General features: G+C 53.2%; 2 protein-coding genes across 3 annotated transcripts in view; one reads left to right on the forward strand and one right to left on the reverse strand.

Moving 5' to 3' along the window:
* Window positions 1-23,506, reverse strand: part of LOC139748067 (uncharacterized) — a 142,309-nt gene that overhangs the window by 50,678 nt on the left and 68,125 nt on the right. The gene's annotated exons all lie outside the window — the stretch shown is intronic.
* The window catches only part of LOC139748035 (uncharacterized), a 71,469-nt gene continuing 69,279 nt past the window's right edge, over window positions 21,317-23,506 (forward strand). Inside the window, exon 1 of the mRNA XM_071660602.1 lies at window positions 21,317-22,456. Within this exon, the coding sequence (XP_071516703.1) occupies window positions 21,474-22,456 (983 nt within the window). The 5' untranslated portion in view covers window positions 21,317-21,473. The remainder of the gene's footprint in view (window positions 22,457-23,506) is intronic.

Genomic DNA, 23,506 nt, shown 5'->3' on the forward strand with positions numbered 1-23,506 from the left:
ATATATTCGTAGAAGTAGTAGGTACCTCACAGTATACGTAACTGGTCCAGGGGTGAAGGGGGTACGACTAACCCTGGGTATTGGCAAGCTTAGTGAAGGCGAGGCAGCATGCTAGCACTGCGCCGTTTGTCACGTACCCCCAACCCTTGGACCAGGTCGCCTCGTTTTGCTCTTTTTTTCTAACCTCACACACACACACACACACACACACACACACACACACACACACACACACACACACACACAACACACACACACACACACACACACACAAACACACACACACACACACACACACCGTTTTCTGACACTTAGTCCTGCTCTCGTGCGCTGTCTACACGTGCCCCAGACCCTATGACCTGAACCAGTAGCAACGCATCTGTCCGGCTGCTGCTTCCCATAACTTGTGTGTGGGAACCAGCCACCCGAGAATTGGTCATTGTGACAACTCCTACCCTCGCAGGAGTGAAGCTGTGGAATCCTAAATCTCACATAGTCTTTTGTCTCTCCCAGTCTTTCTATAACCCTTCCCCTTTAAGAGTCTGGTCCATAAACACCCGAGTATATATATATATATATATATATATATATATATATATATATATATATATATATATATATATATATATATATATATTTTTTTTTTTTTTTTTTTTTTTATACTTTGTCGCTGTCTCCCGCGTTTGCGAGGTAGCGCAAGGAAACAGACGAAAGAAATGGCCCAACCCCCCCCCATACACATGTACATACACACGTCCACACACGCAAATATACATACCCACACAGCCCTCCACGGCCCACCCCGGACGCTCCACATGCCCTGATTCAATCCACTGACAGCACGTCAACCCCTGTATACCACATCGCTCCAATTCACTCTATTCCTTGCCCTCCTTTCACCCTCCTGCATGTTCAGGCCCCGATCACACAAAATCCTTTTCACTCCATCTTTCCACCTCCAATTTGGTCTCCCTCTTCTCCTCGTTCCCTTCACCTCCGACACATATATCCTCTTGGTCAATCTTTCCTCACTCATTCTCTCCATGTGCCCAAACCATTTCAAAACACCCTCTTCTGCTCTCTCAACCACGCTCTTTTTATTTCCACACATCTCTCTTACCCTTACGTTACTTACTCGATCAAACCACCTCACACCACACATTGTCCTCAAACATCTCATTTCCAGCACATCCATCCTCCTGCGCACAACTCTATCCATAGCCCACGCCTCGCAACCATACAACATTGTTGGAACTACTATTCCTTCAAACATACCCATTTTTGCTTTCCGGGATAATGTTCTCGACTTCCACACATTTTTCAAGGCTCCCAAAATTTTCGCCCCCTCCCCCACCCTATGATCCACTTCCGCTTCCATGGTTCCATCCGCTGACAGATCCACTCCCAGATATCTAAAACACTTCACTTCCTCCAGTTTTTCTCCATTCAAACTCACCTCCCAATTGACTTGACCCTCAACCCTACTGTACCTAATAACCTTGCTCTTATTCACATTTACTCTTAACTTTCTTCTTCCACACATATATTATCCCTGGGGATAGGGGAGAAAGAATACTTCCCACGTATTCCCTGCGTGTCGTAGAAGGCAACTAAAAGGGGAGGGAGCGGGGGGCTGGAAATCCTCCCCTCTCAATTTTTTTTTAATTTTCCAAAAGAAGGAACAGAGAAGGGGGCCAGGTGAGGGTATTCCCTCAAAGGCCCAGGCCTCTGTTCTTAACGCTACCTCGCTATCGCGGGAAATGGCGAATAGTTTAAAAGAAAGAAAAGAAAAGATATATATATGAGCGTGCGTTTATCAGAATGAGCCGAGTGATACATTAATAATGTGGAAATTATATATAAATATCCGCTTGGTTATCATTCTGGTTATCGATTCATATCGCGAAGATATGGATGTCGGGGGAGCGACGTGACCCACATAAACCTGGGGAAAAGATGTGACCCGCAGAAGCTGGGGGAGGACCGTGACCTCACACAGACATAGAGAGGGGCGTCTCCAGGTGTGGCTCGCCGCGTCTCGTCAAGGTTCGTGTCCACGGACCTCCTGCAGACGTGGTTCTCCTTCCTCTTTCAGGGATGGCTTTCCTCCCTCCTCCAGGTGTGGTTCTCCTCCCTCCTCCAGGCGTGGTTCTCCTCCCTCCTCCAAGCATGGTTATCCTCCCTCCTCCAGGCGTGAACCTCCCTCCTCCAGGCGTGTTCTCCTCCCTCCTCCAGGCATGGTTCTCCTCCCTCCTCCAGGCATGGTTCTCCTCCCTCCTCCAGGCGTGGTTCTCCTCCCTCCTCCAGGCGTGGTTCTCCTCCCTCCTCCAAGCATGGTTCTCCTCCCTCCTCCAGGCGTGGTTCTCCTCCCTCCTCCAGGCGTGGTTCTCCTCCCTCCTCCAAGCATGGTTCTCCTCCCTCCTCCAGGCGTGGTTCTCCTCCCTCCTCCAGGCGTGGTTCTCCTCCCTCCTCCAGGCGTGGTTCTCCCCCTCCTCCAGGCGTGGTTCTCCTCCCTCCTCCAGGCGTGGTTCTCCTCCCTCCTCCAGGCGTGGTTCTCCTCCCTCCTCCAGACATGGTTCTCCTCCCTCCTCCAGGCATGGTTCTCCTCCCTCCTTCAGGCATGGTTCTCCTCCCTCCTCCAGACATGGTTCTCCTCCTTCCTCCAGGCATAGTTCTCCTCCCTCCTCCAGGCGTAGTTCTCCTCCCTCCTCCAGGCATGGTTCTCCTCCCTCCTCCAGGCGTGCTCTCCTCCCTCCTCCAGGCATGGTTCTCCTCCCTCCTCCAGACATGGTTCTCCTCCCTCCTCCAGGCGTGTTCTCCGCCCACCTCCGGGCGAGGGCCTCCGTGCCAGCCGGCCCCTGGGGACCGCCTCTCCAAGAAAACAACAAATTAGTTTCACTTAGACACACGTCTTGTCGACGTAATTCCTGCAAATTTCTAAAAAAAATTCTCTCGGTGACCTCCCCCCGTGACCTGTGGCGACCTCCGTGACCTACGGTGACAACGCCCGTGACCTGTGGTGATGATGTCCGTGACCTGTGGCGTCGCCCGTGACCTAAAGGTGACCTCCAGGATCTGTGTGTGCCTTACTGAGCCGCTACACCGACCCCTTTAACCTATCTTGACCAACCCTCCACATACGTGACCACGAGTAAAAGCAATGACCTGTGGTGACCCAGGTGACCTCCTGCTGCTGTTGCTGCTGCAGTACAACCGCTGCAGTACAGCACGAGACATCAATAACTCCCACCAGACACAACACTTGATTCTCGCCTCTTTGCTCCTGACTAATCTCTTTCCTTTTCGTGGGTTTTTTTTCCCCCTCCCGCGTCATTCACATTGGTAGTGAATGAAACAATGTGACGACGACGACGTGGCTGTATGGTTCCCATCATGACATCTGTACCTAAGCGACGGAATCAGGCGGGGCCCAAAGTGGTGCTCACAAGTATTGTAGTCTCGCAAGATATCTTGAACGAAGAACAACTTCTGTTCTCCAGAACTTTATATCATCTATTCTCCAGAACTTTATATCATCTTTTCTCCAGAACTTTATATCATCTGTTCTCCAGAACTTTATATCATCTATTCTCCAGAACTTTATATCATCTGTTCTTCAGAACTTTATATCATCTATTCTCCAGAACTTTATATCATCTGTTCTCCAGAACTTTATATCATCTGTTCTCCAGAGCTTTATATCATCTGTTCTCCAGAACTTTATATCATCTGTTCTCCAGAACTTTATATCATCTATTCTCCAGAACTTTATATCATCTATTCTCCAGAACTTTATATCATCTGTTCTTCAGAACTTTATATCATCTGTTCTCCAGAATTTTATATCATCTATTCTCCAGAACTTTATATCATCTGTTCTTCAGAGCTTTATATCATCTGTTCTCCAGAACTTTATATCATCTGTTCTCCAGAACTTTATATCATCTATTCTCCAGAACTTTATATCATCTGTTCTCTAGAACTTTATATCATCTGTTCTCCAGAACTTTATATCATCTGTTCTTCAGAACTTTATATCATCTGTTCTCCAGAACTTTATATCATCTGTTCTCCAGAACTTTATATCATCTGTTCACCAGAACTTTATATCATCTGTTCTCCAGAACTTTATATCATCTATTCTCCAGAACTTTATATCATCTGTTCTTCAGAACTTTATATCATCTATTCTCCAGAACTTTATATCATCTGTTCTTCAGAACTTTATATCATCTATTCTCCAGAACTTTATATCATCTGTTCTTCAGAACTTTATATCATCTGTTCTCCAGAACTTTATATCATCTATTCTCCAGAACTTTATATCATCTGTTCTCCAGAACTTTATATCATCTGTTCTTCAGAACTTTATATCATCTGTTCTCCAGAACTTTATATCATCTGTTCTCCAGAACTTTATATCATCTGTTCACCAGAACTTTATATCATCTGTTCTCCAGAACTTTATATCATCTATTCTCCAGAACTTTATATCATCTGTTCTTCAGAACTTTATATCATCTATTCTCCAGAACTTTATATCATCTGTTCTTCAGAACTTTATATCATCTATTCTCCAGAACTTTATATCATCTGTTCTTCAGAACTTTATATCATCTGTTCTCCAGAACTTTATATCATCTATTCTCCAGAACTTTATATCATCTGTTCTCCAGAACTTTATATCATCTGTTCTCCAGAACTTTATAACTTTTCTTCCCAATGTCTAGTGAAGGACTCTGGAGCAATTGGTAATTGCTTTAGCGTTATTTTTTTGTTTTGTCCTACCGTTCTTTATATCATGTCTGCCGTGGGTACAAGCCTCGAGCAGACCAGTTATAATCTTATAATGAGGAGGGTGCGTGGCTCCCGGCTGAAGGTGGGTCGACGTAAAGCTTGTATTATGGCACCATGGCTGTTTAATCTGTATGTGGATAAGGTGGTGATGGGGGTTAAATGCGAGGGACTAAGAGCGAGTGGCGGGGCTGTGGCGTTCTGTTGGTGAGGGGAGGTGGGGTGTGGGCGGACAAGAAAGGTGAACCAGTTGCTCTTGGCAGACGACACACTGCTGGTGGCAGACTCCAGACGCTGGTGACAGAGCTTAGGATATCATATGGCGAAAGGTGAGAGTAGTAGTAAAGCGCAGTTTGACTGAGAAAAGCTGACCACGGTGTGTTGAAAGGGTTTGGACATACGGAGAGGATGAGTGAAGTAAGACTGGCGAAGAGGATCTACGTGTTAGATGTGGAGAGAGAGAGAGAGAGAGAGAAAGAGAGAGAGAGAGAGAGAGAGAGAGAGAGAGAGAGAGAGAGAGAGAGAGAGAGAGAGAGAGAGAGTATACATGTGAAGGAGGCCTTTGAGGTACTGAGGGTCTGAACATTCAGGAAGGTGAGAGGCGTGCATGGGATAGAATTCATTAGATTCCATTTGCCATATGGGGAGGGGCGGGGAGATGTAGAGCGCTCTCAGTAGACTGAACTAGGACATGTGAAGCAGGTCTAGGTAACCACGGAACAGCCAGTGGGGAATGGTAGTGGAAGCTGGTCTTCTGGTCCAGTGCATTATACACCACACCAACAGAGGGCGTGTGTGCAAATGACCCCATTGTTTACATGCTGCTTAATGTGACCTCGCTTAGGCAGGGGCAGCAATCAATGAATGGACTCCCGTGGTGTAACGGACAGCGTTCCCGACCATGACGCATTCACGGGCGACCCAGGGTCGAGCGCATTGGTTCGAATCCTGGTTACCACAGTCGGTTCACACTCAACCCAGCTGTTCATCCACCCCTATGGGTTGGTTGATAAAATAGGTACCTGGCGCAGGCTAACGTGTGTGTGTGTGTGTGTGTGTGTGTGTGTGTGTGTAGCGTTAATTGGGGTCTCAGCCGCCCGTGCCGTCTGGGATAACATGAAAAAAAAAAACATTAGGCATATAAAAATGGGAATACGTATTATCCCTGGGGAGAGGGGAGAAGGGAGACGGGATACATCCCACGTCTCTCGCGCGTCTCGCCGAGGGCTGCTGAGGGGAAATGGGATCGGACAGGTGGGAGGCTGGAAATCCTCCCCTACTTTACTTTCACGTTGTAAACGTAGAAACAGAAGGAGCAAAGGAAAGACTCTTCTCCGAAAGCTTAGTTTCTAACGCCATTTGGCGTCCTAGCTTCGTCTCTTCGATGCATATCAAATGACTGTTATATTTCTCTCTTGTGTCTCCCCTGATGATGTGATTATTACACGAAAATGCACTTGGGAACTTATCTTGTTCCATTTTCCCCGTGGACCCATAGGAATATATATATATATATATATATATATATATATATATATATATATATATATATATATATATATATATATATATATATATATATATATATATGACATAATTACATAATATGCAAATGTCGAGTGTTTTTATGTGTCAGGCGGTGTTACGTTGGCAGGATGTTGTTATGTTGGCAGGATGTTATAATGCTTGTGTGATGTTGCAGCATGGGGTCGGGGTGGGCGGTGGCGGTGACGGTGGTGGGCGTGGCCAGCATCCTGGCCCTCCTGGCCCTCCTGGCCCGCTACCTCGGCCTCTGGACCTGGGCCCTGGCCTGGCTCAGGGCCGCCCGTGAGGAGAAGGTCCAGCTCTGTCGCTCCCAGCGGACCACCAGCACCCGCAGCTACCTGGTGAGTCACCAGTACCCCCCCCCCCCCACAGCTACCTGGTGAGTCACCAGTACCCCCACAGCTACCTGGTGAGTCACTAGTAGCCCCACAGATACCTGGTGAGTCACTAGTAGCCCCACAGATACCTGGTGAGTCACTAGTAGCCCCACAGCTACCTGGTGAGTCACCAGAACCCCCCCACAGCTACCTGGTGAGTCACCAGTACCCCCCCACAGCTACCTGGTGAGCCACCAGTACCCCTACAGCTACCTGGTGAGTCACTAGTGGCCCCACAGCTACCTGGTGAGTCACTAGTAGCCCCACAGCTACCTGGTGAGTCACCAGTAGCCCCACAGCTACCTGGCGAGTCACTAGTAGCCCCACGGCTACCTGGCGAGTCACTAGTAGCCCTACAGCTACCTGGTGAGTCACTAGTAGCCCTACAGCTACCTGGTGAATCACTAGTAGCCCCATAGCTACCTGGTGAGTCACCACCAGAACCTACCCCCCAACAGCAACCTCGTGAGTCACCAGCACCTGCAGCTACCTTTTGAGTCACTAGTAGCCCCTCAGCTATCTGGTGAGACACCACCAGAACCTCTCCCCACAGCTACTTCGTGAGTCACCAGCACCCCCACAGCTACTTGGTGATTCATAAGGACCCCCACAGCTACCTGGTGGATCACCAGAACCCCACTGCTAATTGGTGAGTCACCAGCACCACCCACAGCTACCTGGTGAGTCACTAGTACCCCCCACAGCCACTTGGTGAGTCACTAGCACCCGTTGCTACCTGGTGAGTCACTAGCACCCGCTGCTACCTGGTGAGTCAACACCACCTGCAGTCACCTGGTGAGTCACTTACACCCACAGCTACCTGGTGAGTCACCTGCCTTGCAGATACCTCTTGAGTCACCACATGGTTAGTTCACCAGTACCCATGAGGACCCTTGTAAGTCACCTGCAACCATAGTGAGTCACCAGCACCAACAGCCTCCTGGTGAGTCACCACATCAGCGTGAGTCACCTTCACCCTCAGCTGCTTGGTGAGTTCCCCCCCCAATCATGGTAAGTCACCCCACCTCCTCCTCCGCTTCCTGGTGAGTCACCACACCATCCTGCAACCTCCTGCGACTCCATGGCACGTCAGAGGACCTGGGAAGTCACACGCACCTGGTTGGACCTGGTGAGACAGTGAACGGTGCCACCACCACTATATAGACCTGGTCCTGGGTCAAGTTACCATCCTCTCTACCCTAACAACGATGTCACCTAAGGTCAAAAAACGCGTCAGGTCACTGCCTCACCCTGACCACATCCCAGTGGTCACCTTTCCACCAGCTCAGACCCTCCCACAATGGAGGGGTTGTGGTGACCTCTGATGACTGACCAATCCTGGGTTCACGTTGACCTGTCAGTGGTTGCCGATCACCAGCGGGGTGTTTGCATCCTCAGGCCAATCATAGGACTAGGGGCAACAGGACTTTCTTACGTCATGCATCCTTTGGCCAATCATACCACTAGGGACTGGCAGGACATCCTCACGTCATGCATCCTTTGGCCAATCACAGCACTAGGGACTGGCAGGACATCCTCACGTCATGCATCCTTTGGCCAATCACAGCACTAGGGACTGGCAGGACATCCTCACGTCATGCATCCTTTGGCCAATCACAGCACTAGGGACTGGCAGGACATCCTCACGTCATGTATCCTTTGGCCAATCATAGCACTAAGGACTGGCAGGACATCCTTACGTCATGCATTCTTTGGCCAATCACAGCACTAGGGACTGGCAGGTCATCCTTACGTCATGCATCCTTTGGCCAATCATAGCACTAGGGGCTGGCAGAACACCCTATCCTCGCTGCTGACGAATGCCCTACTATTAGCAAAAATCACTATAGCTACCTTGATGTTCACGATGCCCGCGCTATGGCCTGTAGGAGCTCCTGACGTGAAGCTCTTGGTCCTTCGGCTTGGCCCCTTGGAGGGGACGATGGTGGTCACTCCTGCGTCAGCGTCCGTCTTGCGACGGACGGTCGAGGGGTCGTCCCCCCCCCCACACACACACACACTGGACTCGTAGTTCTTTCTCCTCCCTCACACCCCGGCTTTCGCCTGCTCCTGACGATGATCCAGGGTGGAATAGCGTGAGATCCTGGAGTCTGCCGAGACGCCCAACAGCACTGGTGTCCTGGTTATCTCAGGGCCGAGTTCTTCGACCACGTCGCCTGTGGTGTACATGAGTTCTCGATCACTGTGGAAGGCATCTGAAGATACACCTTCCTGTAAATTCCAAAAATATCTCTGGGTCGGATATTCTCCTGACGGCATTCCCACGTCTCTTTCCTTCAGCTTCGCTTAGCCCCTGGGTACTACCCCTCTAAGACGTACCCGCTGAGGGATCCCAAGTCGGCTTTAGCTGCCGTCCACTTCGGGTTTCTGTCTTTCAAATACTTTTGTGTTTCTTTCTTTTTCTTTTTACAAGCTATATAACATCTCCCCTTCCTGCCCCTTGTATTCTCGTAAGCTCCCAAGTATGATGTCGCCTTATTTTTGTAGAATTAAACTTATTTTGCTATTCATTACAGCCTTATCGATTAAATACCCCCTCGTTCTTCAACCTGCAAGTTCGACTAAGAACTGTTCGAGTCGAAGTGAAGCTTCGAAGTACATCATCCTTTGTCGATGTGAAAGGCCAGAAGAGACTTTAAATCTAAGTGCACCTTCCAACGCTGTTGGGTTCTCAGAGGGGAGAGAGTGTTTACTCCCCGTCTATTAGGGAGTGGGGAGGAAGAGTGTCCTCCTCCCCACAACCCCACTGCCCCGCCGCTGGTGCGCCAGGCGGTGCACCAGTGCGCGTATCTGACCATTAGTGAGTGAGTATCCCACCCCTTGCTACCGGAGGGCCTCGCCATGTTCATAAACAGGTGCCCGGTAACGACCCCAGGTAATGGTTGATGACCCCGCTTAACGAGGGCGTCCGGACCACTCTGCCCTCATTACCGACACCGCCCCCCCCCCCCAGCAGCGTGGAGCTGATCGTTAACTACGTTAATTGGCCCAGTTACAAACTCGTCCAAATTAATCTCTTCGCCACACTGGGTCCCTCCTACCACGTTCCTTCATATGATTGCTTATATGTGGTCCCAGGGGGTAGAGTGGTTACCCTAGTGTTTTCTGGGGAGCCAGATGGGGTGGTGTGGTTACCCCAGTGCTACGAGCCAAACCCAGGGGTCATGGGTTATCGCAGTGTAATGAGCAGTACCAGGGGTAGTGTGGTTACACCCAGTGTTGTGGTCTATCACAAGGACAGTGTGGTTATCCCGGTGCTTTGGTCTATCCCAGGTATAGTGTGGTTACCCCAGTGCTGTGGGTTACTCCAGGTATAGTGTGGTTACCCCAGTGCTGTGGGATACTCCAGGTATAGTGTGGTTACCCCAGTGCTGTGGGCTACTCCAGGTACAATGTGGTTACCCCAGTGCTGTGGGCTACTCCAGGTACAATGTGGTTACCCCAGTGCTGTGGGCTACTCCAGGTACAATGTGGTTACCCCAGTGCTGTGGGCTACTCCAGGTATAATGTGGTTACCCCAGTGCTTTGGTCTATCCCAGGTATAGTGTGGTTACCCCAGTGCTGTGGGATACTCAGGTATAGTGTGGTTACCCCAGTGCTGTGGGCTACTCCAGGTACAATGTGGTTACCCCAGTGCTGTGGGATACTCCAGGTATAGTGTGGTTACCCCAGTGCTGTGGGCTACTCCAGGTACAATGTGGTTACCCCAGTGCTGTGGGCTACTCCAGGTACAATGTGGTTACCCCAGTGCTGTGGGATACTCAGGTATAGTGTGGTTACCCCAGTGCTGTGGGCTACTCCAGGTACAATGTGGTTACCCCAGTGCTGTGGGATACTCCAGGTATAGTGTGGTTACCCCAGTGCTGTGGGCTACTCCAGGTACAATGTGGTTACCCCAGTGCTGTGGGCTACTCCAGGTACAATGTGGTTACCCCAGTGCTGTGGGATACTCCAGGTATAGTGTGGTTACCCCAGTGCTGTGGGCTACTCCAGGTACAATGTGGTTACCCCAGTGCTGTGGGCTACTCCAGGTACAATGTGGTTACCCCAGTGCTGTGGGATACTCCAGGTATAGTGTGGTTACCCCAGTGCTGTGGGATACTCAGGTATAGTGTGGTTACCCCAGTGCTGTGGGCTACTCCAGGTACAATGTGGTTACCCCAGTGCTGTGGGCTACTCCAGGTACAATGTGGTTACCCCAGTGCTGTGGGCTACTCCAGGTACAATGTGGTTACCCCAGTGCTGTGGGCTACTCCAGGTACAATGTGGTTACCCCAGTGCTGTGGGATACTCAGGTATAGTGTGGTTACCCCAGTGCTGTGGGCTACTCCAGGTACAATGTGGTTACCCCAGTGCTGTGGGCTACTCCAGGTACAATGTGGTTACCCCAGTGCTGTGGGCTACTCCAGGTACAATGTGGTTACCCCAGTGCTGTGGGCTACTCCAGGTACAATGTGGTTACCCCAGTGCTGTGGGATACTCCAGGTATAGTGTGGTTACCCCAGTGCTGTGGGATACTCCAGGTATAGTGTGGTTACCCCAGTGCTGTGGGATACTCAGGTATAGTGTGGTTACCCCAGTGCTGTGGGCTACTCCAGGTACAATGTGGTTACCCCAGTGTTTTGAGCAGCAGCCGGAGTCGACCAGAGTCTCTGTGCTATCTTGGGCAGCAGCCGGAGTCGACCAGAGTCTGTGCTATCTTGAGCAGCAGCCGGAGTCGACCAGAGTCTGTGCTATCTTGAGCAGCAGCCGGAGTCGACCAGAGTCTGTGCTATCTTGGGCAGCAGCCGGAGTCGACCAGAGTCTGTGCTATCTTGAGCAGCAGCCGGAGTCGACCAGAGTCTGTGCTATCTTAGGCAGCAGCAGGAGTCGACCAGAGTGTCTGTGCTATCTGAGCAGCAGCCGGAGTCGACCAGAGTGTCTGTGCTATCTGAGCAGCAGCCGGAGTCGACCAGAGTCTGTGCTATCTTGAGCAGCAGCCGGAGTCGACCAGAGTCTGTGCTATCTTGAGCAGCAGCCGGAGTCGACCAGAGTCTGTGCTATCTTAGGCAGCAGCCGGAGTCGACCAGAGTCTCTGTGCTATCTTGGGCAGCAGCCGGAGTCGACCAGAGTCTCTGTGCTATCTTGGACAGCAGCCGGAGTCGACCAGAGTCTGTGCTATCTTGAGCAGCAGCCGGAGTCGACCAGAGTCTGTGCTATCTTGAGCAGCAGCCGGAGTCGACCAGAGTCTGTGCTATCTTGAGCAGCAGCCGGAGTCGACCAGAGTGTCTGTGCTATCTGAGCAGCAGCCGGAGTCGACCAGAGTCTGTGCTATCTTAGGCAGCAGCCGGAGTCGACCAGAGTCTCTGTGCTATCTTGGGCAGCAGCCGGAGTCGACCAGAGTCTGTGCTATCTTAGGCAGCAGCCGGAGTCGACCAGAGTCTGTGCTATCTTAGGCAGCAGCAGGAGTCGACCAGAGTCTGTGCTATCTTAGGCAGCAGCAGGAGTCGACCAGAGTCTGTGCTATCTTGAGCAGCAGCCGGAGTCGACCAGAGTCTGTGCTATCTTGAGCAGCAGCCGGAGTCGACCAGAGTCTGTGCTATCTTGAGCAGCAGCCGGAGTCGACCAGAGTCTGTGCTATCTTAGGCAGCAGCCGGAGTCGACCAGAGTCTCTGTGCTATCTTGGGCAGCAGCCGGAGTCGACCAGAGTGTCTGTGCTATCTTAGGCAGCAGCAGGAGTCGACCAGAGTGTCTGTGCTATCTTAGGCAGCAGCAGGAGTCGACCAGAGTGTCTGTGCTATCTTAGGCAGCAGCCGGAGTCGACCAGAGTCTGTGCTATCTTAGGCAGCAGCAGGAGTCGACCAGAGTCTGTGCTATCTTGAGCAGCAGCCGGAGTCGACCAGAGTGTCTGTGCTATCTTAGGCAGCAGCCGGAGTCGACCAGAGTCTGTGCTATCTTGAGCAGCAGCCGGAGTCGACCAGAGTCTGTGCTATCTTGGACAGCAGCCGGAGTCGACCAGAGTCTGTGCTATCTTGAGCAGCAGCCGGAGTCGACCAGAGTGTCTGTGCTATCTTAGGCAGCAGCAGGAGTCGACCAGAGTCTGTGCTATCTTGAGCAGCAGCCGGAGTCGACCAGAGTCTGTGCTATCTTAGGCAGCAGCCGGAGTCGACCAGAGTCTGTGCTATCTTAGGCAGCAGCCGGAGTCGACCAGAGTCTGTGCTATCTTGAGCAGCAGCCGGAGTCGACCAGAGTCTGTGCTATCTTAGGCAGCAGCAGGAGTCGACCAGAGTCTGTGCTATCTTGAGCAGCAGCCGGAGTCGACCAGAGTGTCTGTGCTATCTGAGCAGCAGCCGGAGTCGACCAGAGTGTCTGTGCTATCTTAGGCAGCAGCAGGAGTCGACCAGAGTCTCTGTGCTATCTTGGGCAGCAGCCGGAGTCGACCAGAGTCTGTGCTATCTTAGGCAGCAGCAGGAGTCGACCAGAGTCTGTGCTATCTTAGGCAGCAGCCGGAGTCGACCAGAGTGTCTGTGCTATCTTAGGCAGCAGCCGGAGTCGACCAGAGTGTCTGTGCTATCTGAGCAGCAGCCGGAGTCGACCAGAGTCTGTGCTATCTTGAGCAGCAGCCGGAGTCGACCAGAGTCTGTGCTATCTTGAGCAGCAGCCGGAGTCGACCAGAGTCTGTGCTATCTTAGGCAGCAGCCGGAGTCGACCAGAGTCTGTGCTATCTTGAGCAGCAGCCGGAGTCGACCAGAGTCTGTGCTATCTTGAGCAGCAGCCGGAGTCGACCAGAGTCTGTGCTATCTTGAGCAGCAGCCGGAGTCGACCAGAGTGTCTGTGCTATCTTGAGCAGCAGCCGGAGTCGACCAGAGTGTCTGTGCTATCTTAGGCAGCAGCCGGAGTCGACCAGAGTCTCTGTGCTATCTTGGGCAGCAGCCGGAGTCGACCAGAGTGTCTGTGCTATCTTGAGCAGCAGCCGGAGTCGACCAGAGTCTCTGTGCTATCTTGGACAGCAGCCGGAGTCGACCAGAGTCTCTGTGCTATCTTGGACAGCAGCCGGAGTCGACCAGAGTCTCTGTGCTATCTTGGGCAGCAGCCGGAGTCGACCAGAGTCTCTGTGCTATCTTGGGCAGCAGCCGGAGTCGACCAGAGTCTCTGTGCTATCTTGGGCAGCAGCCGGAGTCGACCAGAGTGTCTGTGCTATCTTGGGCAGCAGCCGGAGTCGACCAGAGTGTCTGTGCTATCTTGAGCAGCAGCCGGAGTCGACCAGAGTCCGTGCTATCTTGGACAGCAGCCGGAGTCGACCAGAGTCTCTGTGCTATCTTAGGCAGCAGCCGGAGTCGACCAGAGTGTCTGTGCTATCTTAGGCAGCAGCCGGAGTCGACCAGAGTGTCTGTGCTATCTTAGGCAGCAGCCGGAGTCGACCAGAGTGTCTGTGCTATCTTAGGCAGCAGCCGGAGTCGACCAGAGTGTCTGTGCTATCTTAGGCAGCAGCAGGAGTCGACCAGAGTCTGTGCTATCTTGGGCAGCAGCCGGAGTCGACCAGAGTGTCTGTGCTATCTGAGCAGCAGCCGGAGTCGACCAGAGTGTCTGTGCTATCTTGAGCAGCAGCCGGAGTCGACCAGAGTGTCTGTGCTATCTTAGGCAGCAGCCGGAGTCGACCAGAGTCTGTGCTATCTTGAGCAGCAGCCGGAGTCGACCAGAGTCTGTGCTATCTTGAGCAGCAGCCGGAGTCGACCAGAGTGTCTGTGCTATCTTAGGCAGCAGCCGGAGTCGACCAGAGTCTGTGCTATCTTAGGCAGCAGCCGGAGTCGACCAGAGTCTGTGCTATCTTAGGCAGCAGCAGGAGTCGACCAGAGTCTGTGCTATCTTAGGCAGCAGCCGGAGTCGACCAGAGTGTCTGTGCTATCTTAGGCAGCAGCAGGAGTCGACCAGAGTCTGTGCTATCTTAGGCAGCAGCCGGAGTCGACCAGAGTCTGTGCTATCTTGGACAGCAGCCGGAGTCGACCAGAGTGTCTGTGCTATCTTAGGCAGCAGCAGGAGTCGACCAGAGTGTCTGTGCTATCTGAGCAGCAGCCGGAGTCGACCAGAGTCTGTGCTATCTTAGGCAGCAGCCGGAGTCGACCAGAGTCTGTGCTATCTTGAGCAGCAGCCGGAGTCGACCAGAGTCTGTGCTATCTTGAGCAGCAGCCGGAGTCGACCAGAGTGTCTGTGCTATCTTGAGCAGCAGCCGGAGTCGACCAGAGTGTCTGTGCTATCTGAGCAGCAGCCGGAGTCGACCAGAGTGTCTGTGCTATCTGAGCAGCAGCCGGAGTCGACCAGAGTCTGTGCTATCTTGAGCAGCAGCCGGAGTCGACCAGAGTGTCTGTGCTATCTTAGGCAGCAGCCGGAGTCGACCAGAGTCTGTGCTATCTTGAGCAGCAGCCGGAGTCGACCAGAGTGTCTGTGCTATCTGAGCAGCAGCCGGAGTCGACCAGAGTCTGTGCTATCTTGGGCAGCAGCCGGAGTCGACCAGAGTCTGTGCTATCTTGGGCAGCAGCCGGAGTCGACCAGAGTCTGTGCTATCTTGAGCAGCAGCCGGAGTCGACCAGAGTCTGTGCTATCTTAGGCAGCAGCAGGAGTCGACCAGAGTGTCTGTGCTATCTGAGCAGCAGCCGGAGTCGACCAGAGTCTGTGCTATCTTAGGCAGCAGCCGGAGTCGACCAGAGTGTCTGTGCTATCTTAGGCAGCAGCCGGAGTCGACCAGAGTGTCTGTGCTATCTTAGGCAGCAGCAGGAGTCGACCAGAGTGTCTGTGCTATCTTAGGCAGCAGCCGGAGTCGACCAGAGTCTGTGCTATCTTAGGCAGCAGCAGGAGTCGACCAGAGTCTGTGCTATCTTGAGCAGCAGCCGGAGTCGACCAGAGTCTGTGCTATCTTAGGCAGCAGCCGGAGTCGACCAGAGTCTGTGCTATCTTGAGCAGCAGCCGGAGTCGACCAGAGTGTCTGTGCTATCTGAGCAGCAGCCGGAGTCGACCAGAGTGTCTGTGCTATCTTAGGCAGCAGCAGGAGTCGACCAGAGTCTGTGCTATCTTAGGCAGCAGCCGGAGTCGACCAGAGTCTCTGTGCTATCTTGGGCAGCAGCCGGAGTCGACCAGAGTCTGTGCTATCTTGGACAGCAGCCGGAGTCGACCAGAGTCTGTGCTATCTTAGGCAGCAGCAGGAGTCGACCAGAGTCTGTGCTATCTTAGGCAGCAGCAGGAGTCGACCAGAGTCTGTGCTATCTTAGGCAGCAGCAGGAGTCGACCAGAGTGTCTGTGCTATCTTAGGCAGCAGCCGGAGTCGACCAGAGTGTCTGTGCTATCTTAGGCAGCAGCAGGAGTCGACCAGAGTGTCTGTGCTATCTTAGGCAGCAGCCGGAGTCGACCAGAGTGTCTGTGCTATCTGAGCAGCAGCCGGAGTCGACCAGAGTGTCTGTGCTATCTTAGGCAGCAGCAGGAGTCGACCAGAGTCTGTGCTATCTTGAGCAGCAGCCGGAGTCGACCAGAGTCTGTGCTATCTTGAGCAGCAGCCGGAGTCGACCAGAGTCTGTGCTATCTTGAGCAGCAGCCGGAGTCGACCAGAGTGTCTGTGCTATCTTAGGCAGCAGCAGGAGTCGACCAGAGTGTCTGTGCTATCTTAGGCAGCAGCCGGAGTCGACCAGAGTGTCTGTGCTATCTGAGCAGCAGCCGGAGTCGACCAGAGTGTCTGTGCTATCTTAGGCAGCAGCCGGAGTCGACCAGAGTCTGTGCTATCTTAGGCAGCAGCCGGAGTCGACCAGAGTCTGTGCTATCTTGGGCAGCAGCCGGAGTCGACCAGAGTCTGTGCTATCTTAGGCAGCAGCCGGAGTCGACCAGAGTGTCTGTGCTATCTGAGCAGCAGCCGGAGTCGACCAGAGTCTCTGTGCTATCTTGGGCAGCAGCCGGAGTCGACCAGAGTCTCTGTGCTATCTTGGGCAGCAGCCGGAGTCGACCAGAGTCTCTGTGCTATCTTAGGCAGCAGCCGGAGTCGACCAGAGTCTGTGCTATCTTAGGCAGCAGCAGGAGTCGACCAGAGTGTCTGTGCTATCTGAGCAGCAGCCGGAGTCGACCAGAGTGTCTGTGCTATCTTGGACAGCAGCCGGAGTCGACCAGAGTGTCTGTGCTATCTTAGGCAGCAGCAGGAGTCGACCAGAGTCTGTGCTATCTTGAGCAGCAGCCGGAGTCGACCAGAGTGTCTGTGCTATCTTGAGCAGCAGCCGGAGTCGACCAGAGTCTGTGCTATCTTGAGCAGCAGCCGGAGTCGACCAGAGTGTCTGTGCTATCTGAGCAGCAGCCGGAGTCGACCAGAGTGTCTGTGCTATCTTGGGCAGCAGCCGGAGTCGACCAGAGTGTCTGTGCTATCTTAGGCAGCAGCAGGAGTCGACCAGAGTGTCTGTGCTATCTTGAGCAGCAGCCGGAGTCGACCAGAGTCTGTGCTATCTTGAGCAGCAGCCGGAGTCGACCAGAGTCTCTGTGCTATCTTGGGCAGCAGCCGGAGTCGACCAGAGTCTGTGCTATCTTGAGCAGCAGCCGGAGTCGACCAGAGTGTCTGTGCTATCTTAGGCAGCAGCAGGAGTCGACCAGAGTGTCTGTGCTATCTGAGCAGCAGCCGGAGTCGACCAGAGTCTGTGCTATCTTAGGCAGCAGCAGGAGTCGACCAGAGTGTCTGTGCTATCTTAGGCAGCAGCCGGAGTCGACCAGAGTGTCTGTGCTATCTTGAGCAGCAGCCGGAGTCGACCAGAGTGTCTGTGCTATCTTGAGCAGCAGCCGGAGTCGACCAGAGTGTCTGTGCTATCTTGAGCAGCAGCCGGAGTCGACCAGAGTGTCTGTGCTATCTTAGGCAGCAGCCGGAGTCGACCAGAGTCTGTGCTATCTTAGGCAGCAGCAGGAGTCGACCAGAGTGTCTGTGCTATCTGAGCAGCAGCCGGAGTCGACCAGAGTGTCTGTGCTATCTTGAGCAGCAGCCGGAGTCGACCAGAGTGTCTGTGCTATCTGAGCAGCAGCCGGAGTCGACCAGAGTGTCTGTGCTATCTGAGCAGCAGCCGGAGTCGACCAGAGTGTCTGTGCTATCTTGGACAGCAGCCGGAGTCGACCAGAGTGTCTGTGCTATCTTAGGCAGCAGCCGGAGTCGACCAGAGTGTCTGTGCTATCTTAGGCAGCAGCAGGAGTCGACCAGAGTGTCTGTGCTATCTGAGCAGCAGCCGGAGTCGACCAGAGTCTGTGCTATCTTGAGCAGCAGCCGGAGTCGACCAGAGTGTCTGTGCTATCTTAGGCAGCAGCAGGAGTCGACCAGAGTCTGTGCTATCTTAGGCAGCAGCCGGAGTCGACCAGAGTCTGTGCTATCTTGAGCAGCAGCCGGAGTCGACCAGAGTCTGTGCTATCTTGAGCAGCAGCCGGAGTCGACCAGAGTGTCTGTGCTATCTTAGGCAACAGCCGGAGTCGACCAGTGTCTGTGCTATCTTAGGCAGCAGCCGGAGTCGACCAGAGTCTGTGCTATCTTAGGCAGCAGCCGGAGTCGACCAGAGTCTGTGCTATCTTAGGCAGCAGCAGGAGTCGACCAGAGTGTCTGTGCTATCTTGAGCAGCAGCCGGAGTCGACCAGAGTCTGTGCTATCTTAGGCAGCAGCCGGAGTCGACCAGAGTCTGTGCTATCTTAGGCAGCAGCAGGAGTCGACCAGAGTGTCTGTGCTATCTTGAGCAGCAGCCGGAGTCGACCAGAGTCTGTGCTATCTTGGGCAGCAGCCGGAGTCGACCAGAGTCTGTGCTATCTTGGGCAGCAGCAGGAGTCGACCAGAATCCGTGCTATCTTGAGCAGCAGCCGGAGTCGACCAGAGTCTCTGTTCTATCTTGGGCAACACGCACACGGGCGTCCGCAGGACTTTTGTTATTGTTGTTGTTGTTGTTGTTGTTGTTCTTGTTGTTTTCGTCTTTTTCCAGAGGGGGATGGGGGGACTGGAAAGCCAAAATCAATGAAATGGGACGACGAGTCTTTCAAAGTCGTGCCGATGGAAATAAAAAAATGGGGAGTTGGTGGTGGTATTGGTATGTGTGGTGGGGTAGTTTCCCCCATTAGCGGAGGCTGATGGCATGAACATTTTGCAGGTAAGACTGACTGCAAGGTTGCAGCTGTACTGATGATCGTTTCTCATTTGCATGGAGGGAGCGCAAGTGGCCCTCCATCTTCCCCCTCCCTTCCCAATCCTCCACCCGGCCGGCCGCCCCCCCAACCGCTTGCGGAAGACCAAAGAACACACAGTCGTGTTATGGAGAAGGAAAGGGGGAAAGGGGAGAGAGAGAGAGAGAGAGAGAGAGAGAGAGAGAGAGAGAGAGAGAGAGAGAGAGAGAGAGAGAGAGAGAGAGGTCTGGCTCAGTAAGTGGTTCAGTGTGGGGGACGACTCGTGGCTCCAGCTTGGGTTCCCTGCCAGGAGCCATCATGACCTGCATGTGTCGTGAGGTGAGGCGACACGTACGTAATGGGAGGTGTCAGGTGAGGCGCTGTATCAGGTGTCCAGTGGTAGGTTGTGGTGTGAGGTGTGCCGAGCCATACCATGTCGCCTTATGTCAATATCTATTTGATACAGTACGAGGATGGAGTTCCGTTTGTACCGTACAAGGAGGGAAAGAGGGAGTTCTATTTGTACAGTACAAGGGGCTGGAGTTCTATTTGTACAGGGAGTTCTATTTTTACAGTACAAGGGGTTGGAGTTCTATTTATACAGTACAAAGGGTGGGAGTTCTATTTGTACAGTGCAATGGGGAAGTGGGAGTTTTATTTGTACAGTACAAGGGGTGGGAGTTCTATTTCTACAGTACAAGGGGTGGGAGTTCTATTTGTACAGCACAAAGGGTGGGAGTTCTATTTGTACAGTACAAGGGGGAAAGAGGGAGTTCTATTTGTACAGTACAAGGGGCTGGAGTTCTATTTGTACAGTACAAAGGGTGAGAGTTCTATTTGTACAGTACAATGGGTGGGAGTTCTATTTGTACAGTACAAGGGGTGGGAGTTCTATTTGTACGGTACAAGGAGGGAGTTCTAAGCCGCAGGAACCCAACTCCGAAACTTTCCCCGGCTAACTCATTCTTGCACCAGTCTGATCCCACAGCATCATTTCTAACAAAGTCGATGCTGAATTTCGAACCACGGCCTCTCGTTCTTCTACTACATTTTTTTTTTTACATCTTCTACAGAACAGGTCTTTGGCCACATCGTCCACCTGGTGCCCCTAAACCTCTCAGCATAACTCAGCTCTTTCTAAATTCTGGCACCATCTTGGTTGCACTTCCTCTGAACCTTCTCTATTAGTTCTTCGTGGCGTCCAAACCTGAGAAGCAGCATTGAAGTTCATATGGTCCAGCAGGCGAAGTGTGGAGAGTGGTAGACATTTCCTTGATCCACATAATGTAACTGAACGTGAAACTGATATTCGCCACCAGACAGTTTGTCTCTAACTTACTCTCCTTCGATGTGTGTAGTGTGTGTGTGTGTGTGTGTGTGTGTGTGTGTGTGTGTGTGTGTGTGTGTGTGTCAGCTTCCGCGTCTCTTTCTCACACCCACAGATTCCTGCAGCTTATTTCCTGCTGGATGATATTCACCTCGAGGCCCTTCCTTCGCTGTGTTCCGCCCTCATAGCTCTCCATTGACCCGGGTTTAATGTCATTAATCGTATACCAGACCGGGTCTGGAGTCTGTCTAGGTCCCCTTGTACGTTGGCGCCATCCTTGTCACACGCGGCGCCCTCTCTGCACCAGCTCCGAAAGCTTGGAGTAGGGGGTAAGGGGGGCCAGGCATCCATGGCAACCCCCACGTCAAAGACCAGTTCAAGCAAGTGTCCCGTCTTGGTTACGTCTGCCTGGGGGCACAACCAGCTGACCCAAGGGCATACTTATCATGGCCCTCCTCCTCCCTCCTCCTCTTCCTCCTGTTGCCCTGCAGGGGGAGCGTTACCGGCGTGCGAGGCGACGGTCGAGAGAGAGAGAGAGAGAGAGAGAGAGAGGTGAAGAGTGTGAGGAAAAAGGAGTGTCTGATTGGTATCTGACGACCAATGACAGGCCTTGTGAAAAACGATTAATCACAGCAACTCCTCTCTCCTCCCTGCCCCTGAAGTTGTGGGAATATAAATGTTGTTGTTGTGATGTGTGACGACCATCAAGGTAAGGGCCTGACGTCTGCAGGAGAGGCAGGGTAACACTGCTGACCTGCTCCTGACGTCTGCAGGAGAGGCAGGGTAACACTGCTGACCTGCTCCTGACGTCTGCAGGAGAGGTAGGGTTCCCCTGCTGTCAGTGCATCCGTCGGTTGTCGTTTCTGATCGCTCCGTCACCTTTCTGTCAATTACCATGTTCAACGGTGACAGTGTCGCCGGGACTGGTGACGGTAACGTGATGTTAACAGTCACCGTGTTACCACTGGTGACCGTCATTGCACCAGTCGTCACTCTGGTCGACTGGTAAACTCTGGTCGACTGGTGAACTCTGGTCGTGTCTTCGTCTTGGCCATAATTACGCATATAATGTCCACTGTAAGGCACACTGACACCCATGTTAACACTGCCCTTCTTTCCCACAGCTCCGGGTGTCAACTGACGTGACGTCTCGCGACCCCCAGCTGACCTCAGACCTGGGGAGGAGCTACGAGGTGCCGGCCACGCCACCTAACACCGCTACCTACCCCGTCTCTCCTCACTCGCCCCACATCTCCTCCCGCCTGGCGGAGGTGGAGGCCAGGATGAGGTTGCTCGGGGCGCCCCCGGAGCCGACGCGGGACACGTCGCAGGACTGGTGGCCGGCTGAGCCCTCCCCCAGCACCGTGACGAGGGAGGAAGTGGGTAGTAGGGAAGGTAGGAAGAACCCGTTCATAGTGAGTGTAGGGAGCAGGGACTCTGGTGGCCTCAGTAGTGTGGACGAGGAGGTGTTCCTCTTGCACGATGCAGACCCTTCCCTCGAGAGAACAAGCGCCTCTCGCACCGAGGCGAACTCTGACCTGAGTGCCGCGGGTGGGGAGGGAGGCAGTAGGGCAGGTGTTGTGACTGTTGAGTCCGAGGAGGACGCGAGTGCCCGCCGGGTGCGGGAGTACCTGGCGTCCCTCAGCGCCAGGCTGCGACAGCTTCCCGACGAGGACGACTTGCCTCGCTCCACGCCCGACTTCATGGACACGCCGCCTACCTCGGCGACCTTCCCAGCCACGCCGCCCAACTCGGCGGGTGTGGCGGCGGCGGCCAGGGCTTCCTCGCAGGGCTCCATGGAGACGCCCCCTAGCTCGGCCGAGCCCATCAACCTCAGCGGCCTGTCTCGGCCGCCCGCCACCTCAGCAAGCCTCAGGAACCTGTACAGCAACAGACGATCGTCGGCCGAGGTCTCGCCGGTGTCCCCAGGATTCTTCTCCCTCAGCACCAACAGGAGACTCTCCTTGGACACTCCCCCAAGCTCGGCCGGACTGGTGACGGCCACGCCCCCCAACTCGGCCACATCCCAGGTCGCCTTCGGGGAGACGCCGCCGAGCTCGGCCGGGTACTCCAGTACTCCGCCCAGCTCGGCCGGACTGTCTGGTAGCTTCGACGCGGGGCTGGCCGGGGGAGGGGCGAGCCAGACACTGAAGCGAGCCGTCTCGTGTGACTCTGTGAGCTCGGACACCTCCGTCACCCTGGGGGAGCTGGAGGAGACGTGTGGCCAGATCACGGGTCATCTCAGCGTCCAGCTCATCTACGACAGGTAAGGTACAACTCCCACATTTCTTCTTATGTCACTAGTGTGTTACCTGAGGTGCTGGATGTCGTCTGCTCTCACTGGCATCTACCTCACATGTGTTACGTCTATTGTGCGTTACGTCTACTGTTGTCTACTCTCTCCTACATCTACCACAGACGTTACGTTTGCTGTTGTCTACTCTCACCTACATCTACCTCAGGCGTTACATCTACTGTTGTCTACTCTCACCCCACACATAACCGGCCAAGCCATGAACGAACATCCTCCATTGTGTACCCTTGGGTTTAACTCTCTCTCTCTCTCTCTCTCTCTCTCTCTCTCTCTCTCTCTCTCTCTCTCTCTCTCTCTCTCTCTCTCTCTCAGGCAAGCTGCCCCATGCAGCGCCCGCCACCGCCTGCTGTCTTCGTGTTTTATTCTATACGTTTCGTGTTGTGTTGTGGCGGAAGCGGAGGCAGGAAGGGAAGGGAAGGTGAGGAACGGGCTGCCCCACTGGAGCGTGTGTGTGTGTGTGTGTGTATATACCACTAGTGCCTGTGTGTATAGCCAGACAGGAAACTCCAGGGCCTGTTGTATGGATCCCTGGTACGCTTACCCTCCACCACACTGACGGCGCTGCCGTCGACCTTACCTTAACTCCTGCTCACCAGTCAGTTGGTAATACATCATGCATGGGAAGATCTAAGAAATTTCATCAATCTTTTTCTCACGTGTAGATCAACGGGCAATAATTGCTTTGAAGAAACATATGTATGCGATGTTATTCGCCATGTCTTGAAAAAAAAAGAGAGTTGGTGGAGGATATGCACAGGAGCCATTTACCTGATCACTTAGGCATCCTCACTCGTAAGATCTAGCGTAGGTTTTTATTCCCTATCACGTCTGGGACAGACGTCTTAGATTTACCTTTTATATTTCTAAGCTTTTCGAGAAAAAAAAAGAAATTCATACATTCCATTTCTTTTCTGGAGTTCTGGAGAGTCAGTGGGTACACTTGGTGAGAGAGAGAGAGAGAGAGAGAGAGAGAGAGAGAGAGAGAGAGAGAGAGAGAGAGAG

The sequence above is a fragment of the Panulirus ornatus genome, chromosome 5 (genome assembly GCF_036320965.1).
Source record: "Panulirus ornatus isolate Po-2019 chromosome 5, ASM3632096v1, whole genome shotgun sequence".
NCBI classification, from domain to species: Eukaryota; Metazoa; Arthropoda; class Malacostraca; order Decapoda; family Palinuridae; genus Panulirus; species Panulirus ornatus.